This window comes from Protomyctophum parallelum (assembly GCF_964188405.1).
Source record: "Protomyctophum parallelum genome assembly, chromosome: 1".
NCBI classification, from domain to species: Eukaryota; Metazoa; Chordata; class Actinopteri; order Myctophiformes; family Myctophidae; genus Protomyctophum; species Protomyctophum parallelum.
Window position 1 is genome coordinate 13,947,948 of NC_139697.1, and position 17,132 is coordinate 13,965,079.

Consider the following 17,132-nt stretch of genomic DNA (forward strand, 5'->3'; position numbering starts at 1 on the left):
CCAAACATCACGCAAATTGGTACACAGTCTCTCTAGAGCCATTCAACGAAACCGGTCTTTCAGATTTCTCAGACTCCATCCTGATTGGTTAAGATTGGCTTCCAAAGTTCACAGGAGTGCTCAGTTTCAAACAAAATGCTGCAAATCATGAACACATCGCGTGATTTCCGTGAAATTGTGCACCCACATTCCCACTAGGCCGAGGACGAAATGCCACATGAACAATTTCAACTCAGCCTCAAAGTGGCGCTATAACTGGCCGAAAAGTGTTTTTATTTACTTTTGTTGCCGTTTTATCCAACCACCAGATGAAGGCAAGCTGCAATGTCCTACATTCCTATCCTGGTGGAGACCTGTGCCCAGAAGGGCACTTTTTCTAGTTATTATTATTATTATATTAGTTAGTTTAAGATTAAAGAACATGAATGGTCTCAGAAATTTCATAAAAGCAAAGGTTGAGCCTGTAGCACTCTGATGTAGTCTTGACCACCATGCATGCAGACTTGTGCAAAAGGTTCAAATGTAATTTAGATGGCATGTTATTTGGATAGATGCCGTTGTCCTCCTATCCTATAGTTTAAATGTACAGATATTTTTTTATTTTATAGTATATTGTTTTAGACTGAGTTTATTGAGGCACTACGCTGTATCTCATTTGATTTGCTTATTGTAATTTGCTCTGGATAAAAGCTAGCCTGGTTAACCACTCTCACCCTTGAAAACATTTCATTCCATTCCTCTCTGAATGAAATGGAGTATGTGGTCAACCAGGCTAGATAAAAGAGTCCTAAATTGTAAATTAACTGGCTGTAGCTTTGCATAGCTTTCACGGTTCAGACTTTAAAATAGCTTTTTGACCTTGTCATTAATGACTTTTCTTTTGTTCATTCCCTGTGTACCCCAGCATTAAGAGTGTCATTGGCATCGGCAGTGGAGCGGGGTCCTACATTTTGACCAGATTCGCTGTGAGTGAAAAATAATGACTTCTCAATCAAAGCTGAATAATTAAGGGTCTTTAATCAAAGTGGGATTATCAGAGCTCACTAGATGTGTGCATACAGTAATTTAGTTGCTGACTATGACCTCGTCATGCTTCCCTATTGCTTTATCCTGCTGGAATGTTTTGCCAGGGCTCGACACTAACATTGAACTCAGTGGGTTGTTGACACAGACCTGACGAAGACATATATCGTCTCTTTTACTGTTACTTTTCATGATTCAAATTCAAAAGCGTCAAATGTAGCAGATGGCGTGATAAAGTAGGGCAGTGGTTTTCAACCCTTTTCATATCAAGGCCCATTTGGCATTTGAGCCACGGACCATCATTTGATAAGATTTAGCCTCTAAATCCTCTAAACTAAAGAATATTTTTTGTCATTGCATAAGATTTTGTCTACAATTCCATGCTTTTGGCAAACCTTGATCAAAATAACAATTCTTCTACATTCTCTGATTGTGTAGACTCATTTAGCTGGGGACCACCTGGAACCCCCTCAAGGACCACTGGTGGTCCCCGGACCACTGGTTGAAAACCACTGCAGTAGGGCAATAATTTACAAAAAAAACGAAAAAGAAAAAAAACACAAAAAGTTAGATTATGGAGATAAGAGGATTCTGCCTGACAGCAACGATATACAGTTTAATTATTTACAAGTTTGTATTTGAATATAAATGAATGAATCAAATATATTAAATGTGTGTCATAGTTGGACTATCCTGCCATGGTGACCGGTGTCATGCTGATCAACATCAACCCATGTGCTGAGGGCTGGATGGACTGGGCAGCACACAAGGTACATAACACTAACGACTAAAAACTATGATCAAAGAAATACGTTCGACTACCTTTTTTCACAGACTAAATGAAAACTAAGCTATGATGACTACAACTAAGACTAAATATACTGACAACTTGACAAGTTTGTCAACGAATAAACTAGACTAAAATGTTGGGCAGGGACTAGTGGAGAAGAGATCTAGTAGAGCTAAAAGACAAGTCATTTTATGTTTGGTTGCGCTGTTTGCGCTGCTTGCACGTTATGAGCTTGTAGTTGACCTTTTCTGACATGCCATATGTTGATCTGACCTCATCACACACACAGTTATGCCCCACCCAGTTATTATGTCTGTGTTCCTTTTATGTCATCATGGCATGCCCAAATAGGGAGTCTATGCAGATGTCAGAACATGCGATGTCAGAATAGGCCAGCTCCATATATGGAGATCTAGGCCACAAAAGGCCTCTGCCCAGGCTCTGGACAGAGGCCTTTTGTGGCGGTTTCAGACGTGGATTACAAACGTAAACACACACAGAGAGACTTGGTGCATTTATAGATATAAGATATACTAGTCCTTACCCGTTCTAATTATATGAACACCAAATTAGGTACAGTGTAGGTAATGAGATCACATTATTGATTGGGAGGGAATTGTAAACGAATGAGCTTGGGAAGGGCACAAAGTTAATATTATTAGGCAAGTGCTCTGCGGAGCATTCCCTGGGGCGGGTCTGTGTATTCCTGGGACTCGCATAAATACGTCTCTGTGTGGCACGTCGCCAGGCTTTTAGCTGCCTGTCGTTGTTTCACCCGCGTTTGGTTTTGAAGTGATATCGAGTGACGTTTGAACATTGCGAAGTTGTCGCTATGATATTGGGGAGGGAGTGAGAGTGAATCCATGTTACTTATCAGTATGGCTAAAGCCAGGCTAGAGGCTTGGGGACTGAAGGTGCGTTTAAACCTGAAGATATATATGTTTTCGGCCGCTTCACTTTGGTCGCGCAGGTCAACGTTGGTTTAAAAAAAAGAAAGTCCCTTCACGCCAGCTCACTCGTTTCCATGCAAGAACTGTTGCTGTCTTCCCCCTCCCCCTCAAGTGGTGGATTATATTATCGATATATTATGATACAACAGATTAAAAAAGTACATACTAGTAATTCATCTTTTGACCCGCTCATTCCATTTTGTGGTCTTAAAACACCTTTAGGCTACTGGGAAAGTGATCAGCATGCAGTGTGTCCTTCGTAATGCCGCAACATGTGGGGAATGCGCGTGTTTGCCATGGTGGACTGTTGCAATCCAGTCCACTGAGTGCAGCAGATGAAATAGGGGCGTCACAGTGTGTTGGCAGTCGCAGCGTTGGGCCAGGCGCAAAATTCTATAGGCCACTGTTTGTTGTGTTGCGGCTGTAGCATTGAGGTTTCGCATTTTCCCATGTAAGTCAATGGGAATTTTTAATTCACTAATACATATTTTTTTAATGTATAATTTGTTAAATGGGAAAAAGACCTCCATAATATTATGGTCAATGCCTCTGAGAAAAGTCAGAGCGATTGATGCAGCCAGTGAGGATCCACGACGTGTTTCAGACACATTCAGATATTGAGTGAATTTTAGTTGTATATAAGATAGATTGTAGGGGTCAATTTGTTTTGGGAGTGGGCAGGGGGGGGGGGGGGGGGGGGGGGGCGATACATGGCCAAAGCATTCCCGGGGGTAAGTAAGTAAGTAGCCTTGCCGAGCCATGAGGCCCATAGGGCAGGAGCCTATCTCCTGTTTCTGTAGCGTGAGGCAGCTTGATGTACAAGTACACCCCCTGGACATGACGCTAGTATGTCGCAGGGACTTACCCCCAATCCAACCCTTGATGCTGAGTGTCAAGCAGAGAGGCACTGGGTCCCATTTTTAGAGTCTTTGGTATGACCCGGCCGGGGATTGAACCCCAACCTCCCAGTCTCAGGGCGGACACTCTAACCACAAGGCCACTGAGCCGGGGGTCCCCAGCCAAAAACGTTGAGAACCCTTGTTCTAGGTGGTGATGGCTATATGCTTTAACATACGTGATATGGAGAGAAGTACAATAAAACTTGTGTCTGTGGTATACAGTAGTTCTGCCAATAAACACAGGGATCAGACCATAGTTGAGTACTATATAAGTTATAACCATGAAAACAATAAAGTAGTATAACGTATACATAATTCTTCTGCGGGACCTTCATCAAGACTTTCTTCTGTTTAAAAAAAAAGAGAAAAGTGCCTCATGATCATCAAATTTGTGTGTGTGTGTTGTGAATGCCACATGATGGTCTAACGTGCATGTGTGAATGTCATCATTGCAGATGACTGGCTGGGCCCACGCTTTGCCTGACATGATCATCGGTCACCTCTTTGGAAAGGTACGTTCATTCATTCCTTTCTACCTGCCGCTAAGTGGTCATGTGAGACTTTTGCAGATTTCTACCTAAATCCCATCAGGTGGACATGCAATAATCCTGTACAACTGTTAGTAATCCAGTCTAGCCGAGGCCAGCCACACGCACAGGGCAGGAGGCTGTTGCCCTGCTGCCCTGTCCAGCCACACGCACAGGGCAGGAGGCTGTTGGCCTGCTGCAGAGGCCAGCCACATGCACAGGGCAGGAGGCTGTTGGCCTGCTGCAGAGGCCAGCCACACGCACAGGGCAGGAGGCTGTTGCCCTGCTGCCCTGTCCAGCCACACGCACAGGGCAGGAGGCTGCTGGTCTGCTGCAGAGGCCAGCCACACGCACAGGGCAGGAGGCTGTTGGTCTGCTGCCCTGTCCAGCCACACGCACAGGGCAGGAGGCTGTTGGTCTGCTGCCCTGTCCAGCCACACGCACAGGGCAGGAGGCTGTTGGTCTGCTGCCCTGTCCAGCCACACGCACAGGGCAGGAGGCTGTTGGTCTGCTGCAGAGGCCAGCCACACGCACAGGGCAGGAGGCTGTTGGCCTGCTGCAGAGGCCAGCCACACGCACAGGGCAGGAGGCTGTTGGTCTGCTGCAGAGGCCAGCCACACACACAGGGCAGGAGGCTGTTGGCCTGCTGCAGAGGCCAGCCACACGCACAGGGCAGGAGGCTGTTGGCCTGCTGCAGAGGCCAGCCACACGCACAGGGCAGGAGGCTGTTGGCCTGCTGCAGAGGCCAGCCACACACACAGGGCAGGAGGCTGTTGGCCTGCTGCAGAGGCCAGCCACACGCACAGGGCAGGAGGCTGCTGCCCTGCTGCAGAGGCCAGCCACACGCACAGGGCAGGAGGCTGTTGGCCTGCTGCAGGGGCCAGCCACACGCACAGGGCAGGAGGCTGTTGGCCTGCTGCAGGGGCCAGCCACACGCACAGGGCAGGAGGCTGTTGGCCTGCTGCAGAGGCCAGCCACACGCACAGGGCAGGAGGCTGTTGGCCTGCTGCAGAGGCCAGCCACACGCACAGGGCAGGAGGCTGCTGCCCTGCTGCCGGCTCTAGGCCTTTGGGTCGCGGTGGAACTTGAGAACTTAACTTTTAACGCGTTAACAACATCTTATGAGATGTATCGTTCAGCAGCTTGATGTTGCTTATGTATTCATCCGTTTTAGATTGGTAGTCTGTGTTGCGTTTTAATCTGTCTCTAGATTTATTTTGATGCATTGTGCAGCACTTTGAGCTGCATGTCTGTGTATGAAGCCATACACAGACCATACTATATAAATAAAGCTCATTGTTGTTATCATTGTTTTGTCCACGTCTTAACAGGAAGAGATCCAGAACAACCCCGACATGATCCTGACATACCGCCACCACATTCTGAACGGCATGAACCAGTTCAACCTGCAGCTCTTTGTCAAGTCCTACAGCAGGTACAGAACGCCTAGTAGAAACGCACCAAATGCTCCCCTGCCCAGCCTAGTAGAAACGCACCAAACTCTCCCCTGCCCGGCCTAGTGACTTACTTGACTTAATCCTCTTTACCCCGTCGAGGGGCATAGGGCGTCCACCAGAGCTCTCCATCTCACTCTCTTCTGGGCCTGCGCTTTTGCTTCCTGCCAGCTCATTCCAATGTCCTTTTAGGTCCTGGAGAGTGGAACGTCTCCAGGTGATTCTTGGCCTACCCTGTTTCCTCTTCCCCTGTGGGTTTTAGTCCAGGGCCTGTCTTGTGGTGTTACAGTATCTGTGTCCTTTCTAAGTGTGTGGCCTATCCAGTTCCACTTTCTCCGTTTGATGTTACTAGCTATACTGTCCTGTTTTGTGATCCTCCATAACTCCTCATTTGTGGTTTTGATGGTCCACCATAGCTAGCCCGGCCTAGTAGAAACACACCAAACGCAATTCCTTGCAGGTGATTGTTTTCTAAGTGCTCACTCAACAGCCCATGCGTACCACCCGTTTTGAATTTTCACATAATGCAGGAAGCAGCAGTAGGTGGCTTTACTGATAACGAGTGCTTCCAAACTCTGACACGATTAAAATAATCATCTGCAAGGAATTCCTTGAGAGGCCTACGTGGATTCTTATGAAACAAACACTTTGCAGATAGTGAGAGGATAATTCAAGTTTTTCGTACAGCTGCAATGTTGGTGAGTTTGACGTTGTTTAATACCATCAGATAGGACTTTTCTGTTTGGATGAATGGGCCGTCAATGGGAAGCTGCACCTAGTTAGCACCTTGCTGGCAAGATGGCAGCGGTGTGCATAAGGTCAATTGACAGTGACACCCTGCGTGAAATGGGAGTCACGGCTTTCCGGGCCCCAACATAGCGGCTGTGTTGACATATCACTCCATTGAACAGCATTGGCCACGCTAACTTCAGCTCACGGGACTTTAGCAGCCAGTTGACGGCACGTACATCCTTCTTTTGTATTCCTCTCCGCAGCCGGAGAGATCTGGAAATCGAGAGGCCGGTCCCCGGAAGCAACGTTAACGTCAGAACGCTCAAGTAAGTTGTTTAACTTCCTCCAAGACAAAACCACACCTGGTCGTAATGTTTGACCAGCGGCAGTGTTTCTAACTGGCGAGGCTGGTAAAGTATCGTGGTATTTCTGCTATAATTGGCAACCGCCACATATGGCGGAGACGCTGCTACTTAAGGCTAGTCTGGATTTTCGGTGGTTAGGTGACCACCAAACTACAACATGACGTCACGAGCCGTGGTGAAGAGCAAACCACCACCACCGCTCCAGCACTTCTCTCTGTTTTCACTCACCACCGCTCAACGTTATTTCAGCTCCGGTCAGCTCACCACCGGAGTGGTGGTCACCTCACCACCGAAAATCCAGACTATGAATAGGCCTTTATACCCATAGATGGGGCACTGAGTGACATTCCTATTGTACCATGAAACACACGTGCCATGGTTTTGTAAATGTAACCTTACTGCACCTATACTAATTGTCCTTGTATGCATCTTCTTTGTGTGGACATAAATAAATGTGTGTGTTTTGCAGGTGTTCGTCCCTGCTGGTGGTTGGAGACAGCTCTCCTGCCGTGGATGCTGTGGTGAGTTCAGCCCCTCCCCCTCTTTGGGAGACTTTCTAAGGGGGGTTGTCACGATTATGGCATTTTACTTGACCATGAAATCATTGTAATTATAGTCACCTTCTTAAACTAATGGCCTATGTCATTAATTTTTTACGTTTTTCAGGAAAAAAATGTAACTGATCCAAAACAAAACTATATGATATTTCTTAGTCATTTCACCAAAAGCGAGAAAACAAAAGTATAACAATGTATGACTATTATGTTATGGAACATAAGAGGATTCAATAAAATAAATAGGATTAAACCTGACTTAGGCCAAATTACTTAATGACTTATATTACAACTTAACCCATTTTGGGCGGGAACTCCTTTTGGTGTTAGCATTATGTTATGCTTTAGCTATTGAAAAATATCAGATCTCCAAGCTCATAGCTTGTAAATCTGCTATTTTTGAAAAATGACTGACGACTGACATAGAAACATAGCTTTTTCAGAAAACTGTCAGGATGTAGAAGACATTTTTAGAATCTGATCTCAGGTCAAAATGGGTTAACGTAGGCAAAAAATTATAATTATTTAATTAAATGAGCGGTATTAGCATGATGCTTGTCAATGAGGCCGATTTGATCAGAGATGGCCAATGTCATGAGGAGCTCAGCTGACAAATATTTTCCTCTTATTACTTGAGCCATTAGTTTACATTATATAACATTTAGTTTATTGTGTGATTTGGAAGAAATCAAACATTAAATTATTATTATTTTAGTTTTACTGTCCACTATATGATGAATTAAAACGTGCATTTTGTAAAATGTCAACTATTTGTGTTAACTTATTGGTTAGATGATTATGAAAAACATACATGGCTTACATGGTTAAAAGTGTGCATGTTGCACAATGCAGGAAAATCATTAACGCCAACCAGGTTGTGCTTCTCATCATCCTCTAACCCAGCTGACATGTGTCAGACGTGTTTTTGGTTTGTTATTTATTTCAAGGATAACACTTTAATGTGACCTAGAAGGTGGAGAACAGAAAGCAACATTCCATGTTCATGTTCTCCAGGGCCGTAACCCCACCCAACACTGCATGACCAATTGGTCAGGATAGCGTCTTTAACGTGAATGTTTTACATCGCTATTCATTTTTCCGACGCACGTATTTGAGGTTGAGAAACACTGGTCATGGCAATAATCAGCATTCAACGTACAGTAATTGAACTTGAATTTAGTTAATTGTACCTAGTCCCAAAGGGCTTATATTTATCTAGTTGAGTTCATGCATATTATGCTAATTGATAGTCAATCAAGAAGAACCCCTTATGGGGGAAAGAAAGGCTAGAAACTTTTGGGAAAGTTTCACAAAATGCAGGGACCCCCTTCAAAATGCAGGGACCCCCTTCAAAATGCAGGGACCCCCTTCAAAATGCAGGGACCCCCTTCCAGGACGGATGGGTGTGCAACAAAACGGAACAAATAAAACATGTTGGCTATGTTATATGTTGGCTGTTCACAAACAGCAGATCTACAAGCTCATGTACAAGCCGTGCTGCGAGCTTGTACAATCCTGCTATTGTTGAAAGATTCTGAAAAATCGGATTTTTTTTTAGATTTTTTTAGATATTAATAATGAATGATTTTTTTTTTTACATGAATCCTCTCTTCTGTGGACACCTGGCTGGCACTAAACCTTTTCGGATGGGGGGGGTCCGTGGCCAAATACATGGGGGGGGTCTGACTTATATTTAACTGACTTATATATAAACCACTTATTTAAACCACTTTTCCTCTTGTTTTTTCCACAGGTGGAGTGCAACACCAAGCTGGACCCAACAAAGACCACACTGCTCAAGGTGAGGAGAGAACCATTAGGGGTATTAATAGCCGCATCGGTCGGTGAGCTTGGCATCGGAGCCGATAAGATTCCGTTGGCTCAGCATTCGTTTACCTGGTGACACATTAACCCCCGAATGGGACGAGCTCGCAGCAGACGAGGCAGCGCCCTCTGAGGACACAATCTGGTGCCGTTGACCTGCTTTCGTTGGCCTCTGGCACCCTTTTTATATGTTTCACAACAACCCCACGCAAATGGGCCACCTGTTATGCCACGGCAGGTGCACTTTATCCAGGTTTACTGTCTGGGAGGCCCAGCAAATGGGGAACGGTTAAACGTAGAAATGGGGGTAATGGCGTGTGTCCGTCGTTTTACATGCTAAATAATATGCTAATAACCTGTTTTTCCATTTCACCCCTAGATGTCTGATTGTGGTGGACTGCCGCAGACTGACCAGGTGTGCATATTATGTATTTTTAATTGTGTGAATGAGAGAGATGAGTTTTGGAAGTTTTGTCATTATAGGGGAAGATTTTCAATAAAAGTAAATGAGCAAAACATTATTAATATATATTACAAAATTAAATAAAAAGTAAAATAAATCCCAAACATTTCCAAAACCCTAACCCTGTAAGTTACTTTTCAGGAAATTAAAAAATAAATAACCGGTTTCAGGAAATTAAAAAAAATAATCGGTTCAGTCAAAGATTTACCATTTACCATTATTGTTGTACGTACTTTTGTAATTTTGAAGATTCAAACTCAAAAGTAGCCGATCTACCAAGCTCAAAACGGATCGCTTTGCGCCCGTTTTCAGCTTGCAGATCTGCTACTTTTGATACTTTGATACTGTGTGAGGCCGTAGTATAATCACACAAAAATATGGAGATAAGAGGTCTCTGACAGACAACAACGATATATACTGTATATATAATGAAGGGCTGAAGTGGATAATGTCTTAGAGCGGGCCGGGGAATGGCTAGATAATCAGTGGTAGCCGGGGGGGTTAGGATCTGTAAGAAGGCTACCGCATAAGAGCATTAGGAAGTTGGCAACAGACGTGAGCCACAGTTGGCGTGTTCTAATTCACTGCCCTGCTTCGCAGCACATCATTAACAAGAGAGGCAGCTGTCACAGAGGCGCACTTATTAATGAGAAGCCAGCAAAAAGTGATATGTAAACAAATACCATAATCAGTCCTCGTTTAATCTCTCCATCTCTCTCTCTCTGTCTTTCTGCAGCCTGCCAAGCTGACAGAGGCTTTCAAGTACTTCGTTCAAGGCATGGGATACAGTGAGTATGCGAGAAACGACAGTAGACACTGCCTAACCTTTGTCCTCTAACCGGAATGTGTGAGTGTTTAAACTTGGCTGTGACTTGGCCTTTACAGTTACTTAACCAAGCACACTCTGTGTGAAAAGAGGTTTGTCTGCCACCTGGTGGTGAGATTTAAGTACTCCAGCCCCCCCCCAAAGTCCAGATTTAGGTGAAGAGGTGGCCACTTATTCGGTGGTCACTTCTTCACCAGAACGGTGTTTTGATGGCGCTGCTCATAGTCCATCACCGTGCTCATATCTCCTACCCTCCATGGCCAACACTTCGTCCATTGTTTCCCCTCTGCTTTCTCCCTACTGCCTATCTGCCTCTATTCTATTCCTTTCTGGTCCTTTTCTGTTCCTTTCCTATTCTGTGTCTCTCGCTGTCTCTATTATTTACTTGTTGCAACTATTATAAAGTATACTATAGCAAGCAGCACAACATAACAACTTCTAATCTAGACTAATCACATTGCCCGGAGCGAGTTGTATAGTTGTTGTTTTCGGTGATAGCGGTGGTCACCTCATCGCCGAAAACTGGACTATGAATAGGCCTTAAACATTTCAGTTCATGAATTCAAGTTGGTTAAAAAATCGAAGGGTTATGTATTCATTCAGAGAGACAGTGTAGTACCTCAGTAGACTAGGATCACAGGTAAACCGGTAGATGGGTAGGTAGGAACTTTATTTATCCCCGTGGCAAATTAAGGTGATACAGCAGCTCTCATAGAGGCATCAATAAAACAGATATAATAATAACAGATAATAATAAAAAAACCCATCTCAAATAGGCATCTAAGCAATAACCTTACTTACGCCTATAGCCCAACTTCTCCCTTGTGGGTTAAAAAATTAACCTACAATATAAAAATAATGACTACTAAAGAGTCAGATGGCTTGCCCCAGTGTAAACAACATAAAAATATTATGTACCTTGGTAACTAGGGTAAACATTGAACCTAGACTCTGTCTAAATGATTATATCTGGGGGTGGGCTGCAGTGGCGCAGAGTGGACGGTAGAATAGCCGTATGGGAACCATAAGGTTCCCAGTTCGAACCCGGGCTCCCCCAGAGTTGGTGTCCAAGTGTCCTTGAGCAAGACACTGAACCCCTAATTTGTCCCGGTGTGCAGGTTGGTGCCTTGCATGGTTTCCTCCGCCGTCGGTGTGTGAATGTGTGCGCGAATGGGTGAATGTAATGCACAATCTATAGATGTAAAGCCCATTGGATAAAGGCGCTATATAAAATGCACCATTTACAATTTATCTAAATCACATGAAACCTTCAAGTCAAGAAAAAAGGTAGGTCAAGTAGGTTTAGGTTTAGGTTTATTTATTTAGCATGTAGTACAAAAAATAGACAATAACATATCAAAGAACAAAAATACAATGCAAGGAAGGGAAGAAGCCAGCTGGCTTATTTGGAATCCTTTCCTGTAGGAAGACGTCATTGATTTAAAAAGATTAAAAGTTCATAAAGAACAGTACAAAAGTCTACAAGTTGGCAAAGGGGGGCAGCTGTGCAGTAAAGAAATAAAAACACAGACTGCACAAAAATGGAAATAAACAATACAACAACAAACACACAAAAGAAAATATAACGCATCAAAGTAAAACAGATATTTCTTTAGATGTTTTTTTAATATTGGCAAGGATAAAAGTACCTCATGCTCTTCATCCTCTTCCTCTCCATGCAGTGCCCTCGGCCACCATGACCAGACTGGCGCGCTCGCGCACAGCCTCAGGCTCCAGCATGGCCTCGTTCGACGGCAACCGCTCCCGCTCCCACACCAACGAGGGCAGCCGCTCGCGCTCCCACACCAACGAGGGCCGCAGCCGCAGCCACACGCACGACGCCACGGGCAGCGTGGCTAACAAGTCCGCCGAGGTGTCCTGTTAGGGTGTCCGCGAGTGGGACACTGTGGCGGGGAACACATGCCACTCACCAAGCTCTACCCTCTACCCACGCGACCACACACAACACAAACACCCTGGTTACCTTTTATGGGGGAAAACAACACAAGAAAAAAACTCAAAAAGGAAAACATATCCCTCGGGGGGGTCTTGGCTGCGCTGCTTCTAACTCCTGACACACCAACACACACATTGTAAGATGCACATAGAAAGATGTGGACTCAGTGGAGGCGCCGTGAGAGAGAGACGATGCGATGCGCGTAAAAACCCACGTAATACACGCTCGGTTTTCAAACTATGGAGTGCAATAGGGACACACAGACAGTACCCCAGTTAGAGTCATTGTCCATGCCAAAGAGTTAGACGAGGTTAAAGGCTTATATCTCCGTCTCTTTTGTCAAAACAGCAGACACAGGAAACAGTGTTTTCACTGTCAAAAATATGAATAGTATGTCAACAATCAAACCCTAAGCATTCAGTGGATTCGCTGCTTTAAACTCCCGAGTCCATACTTTGGGGACGGTTGTAGTTTGTTATTTAAAAAAAAACATTTCACAAATCTTTAAAAAATTTAAAAAACAAAACTACAAGCTCAAAGATCGGCTATGTCCGCCGCTGTCCATCGCACAACAAAGTATAATATAGCAAGTGGTTAAAATGGAAGCAATTGGCCTTAATTTGTGTGTTGGTGTCGGTCACGGTCACGGTCAGTTAGGTGAGTGAGTTAGTTAGCAGCAGCCACGCAGCACAGACACACACACACACACACACACACACACACACACACACACACACACACACACACAGAATGTGGGAGAGAGCAGTTGCTTTGAGAGAGAGAGAGAAAACAGTACACCAGCTTGTACATTTTATCTCGTTTTAATCTCTTGTATAATTTCCTTCTTCTGTCTCTACACCCCACACACCCATCCGTGCCCATAGTCCATAGTGGGTATCACGTTGACACAGCTTTTTCAAATATCGTTGTCGGGCAGAAAGTTCTTATCTCCATATTCTAACTTTTTAGTTTGTTTGATTTCTTCCGGAAATTAACGCCCTACTTGATGACACCGCAGCGTCACACAAAAACATCAAAAGTAGCAGATTCGTTCGCGACATGTTTGGAGCTTTCGATCTGCTATTTATTTTTTATTTGAATCCTGAAAAGTAACAGTTTTGGACATATGAGGTTTCCACCCGACAGAGTACGATATACTGTATCTGTATGTTGACTGTAAATTACTTGTTTTATCTTTTTTTTTGTTTTTTTGTTATCATTGTAATTGTTTGTTTTTTCTTGATGATTATTAACGCTCATTTGTTCTGAATTGAGGTTTGTAGGTTTGTAGACGTGGAGGAAAAAAAAGACATAGGGAGGTATTGGAATAAACAAAGGTTTGTTTTGTTTTTGTCTTTCATAAAACGCTTTTCCTCTTTGAAATTAACCCATTTTGGGCGGGAACCCCTTTTGGTGTTTTAAACATTATGTTATAATTTAGCTATTGAAAAATAGCAGATCTACAAGCTCATAGCGCACCACCGAGTGGCGCGCTACGAGCTTGTAGCTCTGCTATTTTTGAAAGAATCATGAAAATGTGGTGCAAAGAAGACATTTTAGAAATTTTCGACGTCAGGCCTAAATGGGTTTTAAGGGAACAGAATTGAAGTGTATCACCCATTATACATGTCCTAATCCTATTATTATTGTAATGGCTCTGTTTGTTTTTGGGGAGATACTTTGAATGTCCCCTTTGCAGAGTTTTCTGGAACATTTATATATGTATATTTTTCTTTTTTCCATTCTAACAATGTTCTAAGTTCAGTTCTAAGTTCTAATGTTTCATCAGTTAACGCCGCAGCTATGTTGACTTTTTATGGAATCAAATTATTGTAGATTTGTTTCATATTTCTAGAACATTCCAGCAAATGTGATGCTTCATGTCATTAATCAAAAAAATGCATCGTAAAAAGAAAAGAGAAATTAATGGCTTTGCATTGTATGCTTTTATCTACCTTTTTAGATGAGAACAAAAACATATTTTTTTTCTTTTCTTTTAAAAAGTTATTTCTATGCAATCAAGTACAATGGAACAAATGTTATATTTTCTTCTTTGTTTTTTTATCAGATTCTCAGAATTTATACTGCATGACATTGTTGCATGCCAAAAAATAAGCGCTCTACACAAACGCTCACAAACAACTATGGTTGGGGATGGATACTTAAGGATTTTAACGATAGCTTAACGATCCGTTCCTCCGGATCCCAACCCTAGTCACGATATGTGGCGCATAATCTGCATATTGTGAGCTTGTAGAGTGGTGATTTTTCGGCGCGCAACATGGTCATACGAAGGTGGATAAGTGGAAGGCAAGCATTAATAATTGACATGACACACACTCTTATACTCCTCTTTTACTTGCACTGCACTACAGCAACACTTGCCAGCTCTGTAGAAGAGCACATAACATGGCTTTGTAAAGGTGCACATCTGCCTAATACTAAATAATGCTAGAGTAAAGCATTTAAAAGGGTTTGTATTTATTAAAAGAAAAAAACTGTAATAAAAAAATCCCAAAACTTGTAACTCGCCTTCCTTGTTTGTTTGTTTACTTGTTAGTGTAATGTCCCCTTGACCAGATCGAAATACTGTAAACCTTTAAAACCGCGTTTGCGTTGTCAGATTGGGCATGACATTGACCATGAACCTGCTGTCACAGGGCCTGCCGCCTCGCACAGTGATGTCAGGCTCTGTCACATCAGGCCCCTCTGCCAGCACTGTGACAGAGATGAGGGCCAGGGGTGTGAGAGGGGAGGGCCTGACATCCCTGTGACAGGGATGGTGACATTAAATCATATATGCACTTGAAGATGGGATACAGTGGCTTTAATTGGGGCATTTTATTTTGAAGTTTCAGTCTAAATTAAACGGAAGGCTGTGTGTTTCTGAACCAATCTAGAGCGTCACATCCCTTCAGGCTAGCTCTGATCCATAGCTTTACTGCTGCTCTTGCGACGGCAATGCGGCATTAGATCTATGGAATCAGAGCTACCGTCAGGCTATGGCCTATGGGACCAACGCGTGGAGTTGTTTGTTTACAAAACTTTACAAGTCAGAGAGACAGACTTGCAGCAAAGCATGCAGCTACGGTGCTACCAGAGCCACTATTTTTTAACATGGTTACATATTTTAGCGTGATGATTACGTTTAAAGTAAGAGGAGTAGAGGAGTCTGTTGATATGTTCTGTAATCAACATCAGCTGTGTTTGGAGGAACGATTGAGCATGGGAGTCAAACAAATGAGGTGAGTGGTGACTGAAATCAAGATTATGTTTTTATTCATGCTAGACTCGACACACGTCATCACGTTGTAAGTAATTAAATTTGGATTTTTATGGACTTTTGAATAAATATAGGCTACTTTTTTGTGTATCCCTTTTTTTAGGCATCTAGGTATGCCCATGAGATGACCACGGATATGTCTAAAAGTGTAAATCTTTCACTTACAGCGCCACCAACAGGTGGATTTTTGAAAATGACTCAAATCATGAAGGCAGTGTGCAATTTACGTGGAATCGTTCACAGACTTTCATACTAGGCTGAGGAATATATCCTACCCTTTTCACATTGGCCAGTTACAGCGCCACCAACAGGTGGATATGTTGTTGTTCTCGTTGTAGTAACGACCCAGCACACACTCTAGTCCCTTCACAGCACAAAGAGGCTGATGATGACCCCCCTTGGACCCCCTCAACTCTCACTATAACTATAGACACTTTTCCTCCTCCCCCCCCCCCTCTCTCTGTTTAAAAGTACAGGAAAAATCTCAAAAGTACAGGTAAAAATCTCTCTGAGAGAGAGAGACGTGTATATCCACGGCTTGGCAAGCCGAAAGGATATATAAGTGGATATATCTTTCATTTCACTATGTCTTTAAAAGTCCATTTCAAACACCATATGCAGAATGGGTAGCCTACATTTCAAACGAAAATAGGCTGGCTACAGACCCAATGTAAAACAAGCCAATAGGCTTTCTTGGTTTTTAAATCCTCCTAAAAAGACCTTGTATTGGACTGTAGCCTACTTCCCAGTTCCCTGTGCTTTTTTCAATCAATTAATTATACGTGGCCTGTGTGTTGATAGGTTAAATATAACTGTCATAATCAGGTTCACCAGCAGAGTGTGATAAAACACCGTTCAATTATTAAGCTTCATACCTACTTGCTTTGCCATTGACAATGAAATGGATTAGTGCAGGAAGAACAAATTGAGACAGTTTTTTCATATCTTTAGGATGTCCCCTTTATGAAATGGATTGTCCCGAGTTTTACTTTTACTGCAAAAGTATTGAAAATTGATCCATGAAGTTTCTCACCACATAGGCAATAAAAAATGCCTATCTGAAAGAGGGAGTTCCTGTATATGTATACGTATATCATACATTCCTGTATATCATAATTATGTATATGTAATTTGTAAGTTGATTAGCAGTATACTGTGGTTACTTGGGTCGTTTGATGCGTATGTCCCCTGGGCCCTGGCAGCGTATGACGTAATGATTAATTTGTGCTTGATATGGCAGTATGGTGTCAGATTACATACATATATACATAGAGGCATTACCTTTAATCCACCCGACACTGAAACATATCATCATTACGTCACCATCGAAAGCCAGTTATACCTTGGCATCGGTACATATCTTCATCACGTCATGCTGCTACGGGACATACGCATCGAAGCACCGGACAAAAAACATTACTTGCGCGCTCTGCTTGCGCAAGTAATTAGACCCAGTAGTGGTTCTCAAACGTTTTCATTTCAACA

General features: G+C 43.3%; 1 protein-coding gene and 1 long non-coding RNA gene across 2 annotated transcripts in view; one reads left to right on the forward strand and one right to left on the reverse strand.

Moving 5' to 3' along the window:
* Window positions 1-13,394, forward strand: part of ndrg1a (N-myc downstream regulated 1a) — a 49,316-nt gene extending 35,922 nt beyond the window's left edge. The window contains exons 7-16 of the mRNA XM_083780448.1: window positions 905-965; window positions 1,707-1,793; window positions 4,118-4,174; window positions 5,521-5,624; window positions 6,639-6,701; window positions 7,210-7,261; window positions 9,048-9,095; window positions 9,498-9,533; window positions 10,318-10,369; window positions 12,090-13,394. Coding sequence (XP_083636574.1) covers window positions 905-965; window positions 1,707-1,793; window positions 4,118-4,174; window positions 5,521-5,624; window positions 6,639-6,701; window positions 7,210-7,261; window positions 9,048-9,095; window positions 9,498-9,533; window positions 10,318-10,369; window positions 12,090-12,292 — 763 coding nt within the window. The 3' untranslated portion in view covers window positions 12,293-13,394. The remainder of the gene's footprint in view (window positions 1-904; window positions 966-1,706; window positions 1,794-4,117; window positions 4,175-5,520; window positions 5,625-6,638; window positions 6,702-7,209; window positions 7,262-9,047; window positions 9,096-9,497; window positions 9,534-10,317; window positions 10,370-12,089) is intronic.
* Window positions 12,848-14,884, reverse strand: LOC310869629. The gene is made up of 2 exons (XR_014570177.1): window positions 13,389-14,884; window positions 12,848-13,345 (listed from the first exon to the last, which is right to left on the reverse strand). It is a non-coding gene; the product is annotated as an uncharacterized lncRNA (long non-coding RNA).
* Window positions 14,885-17,132: the final 2,248 nt, after the last annotated feature.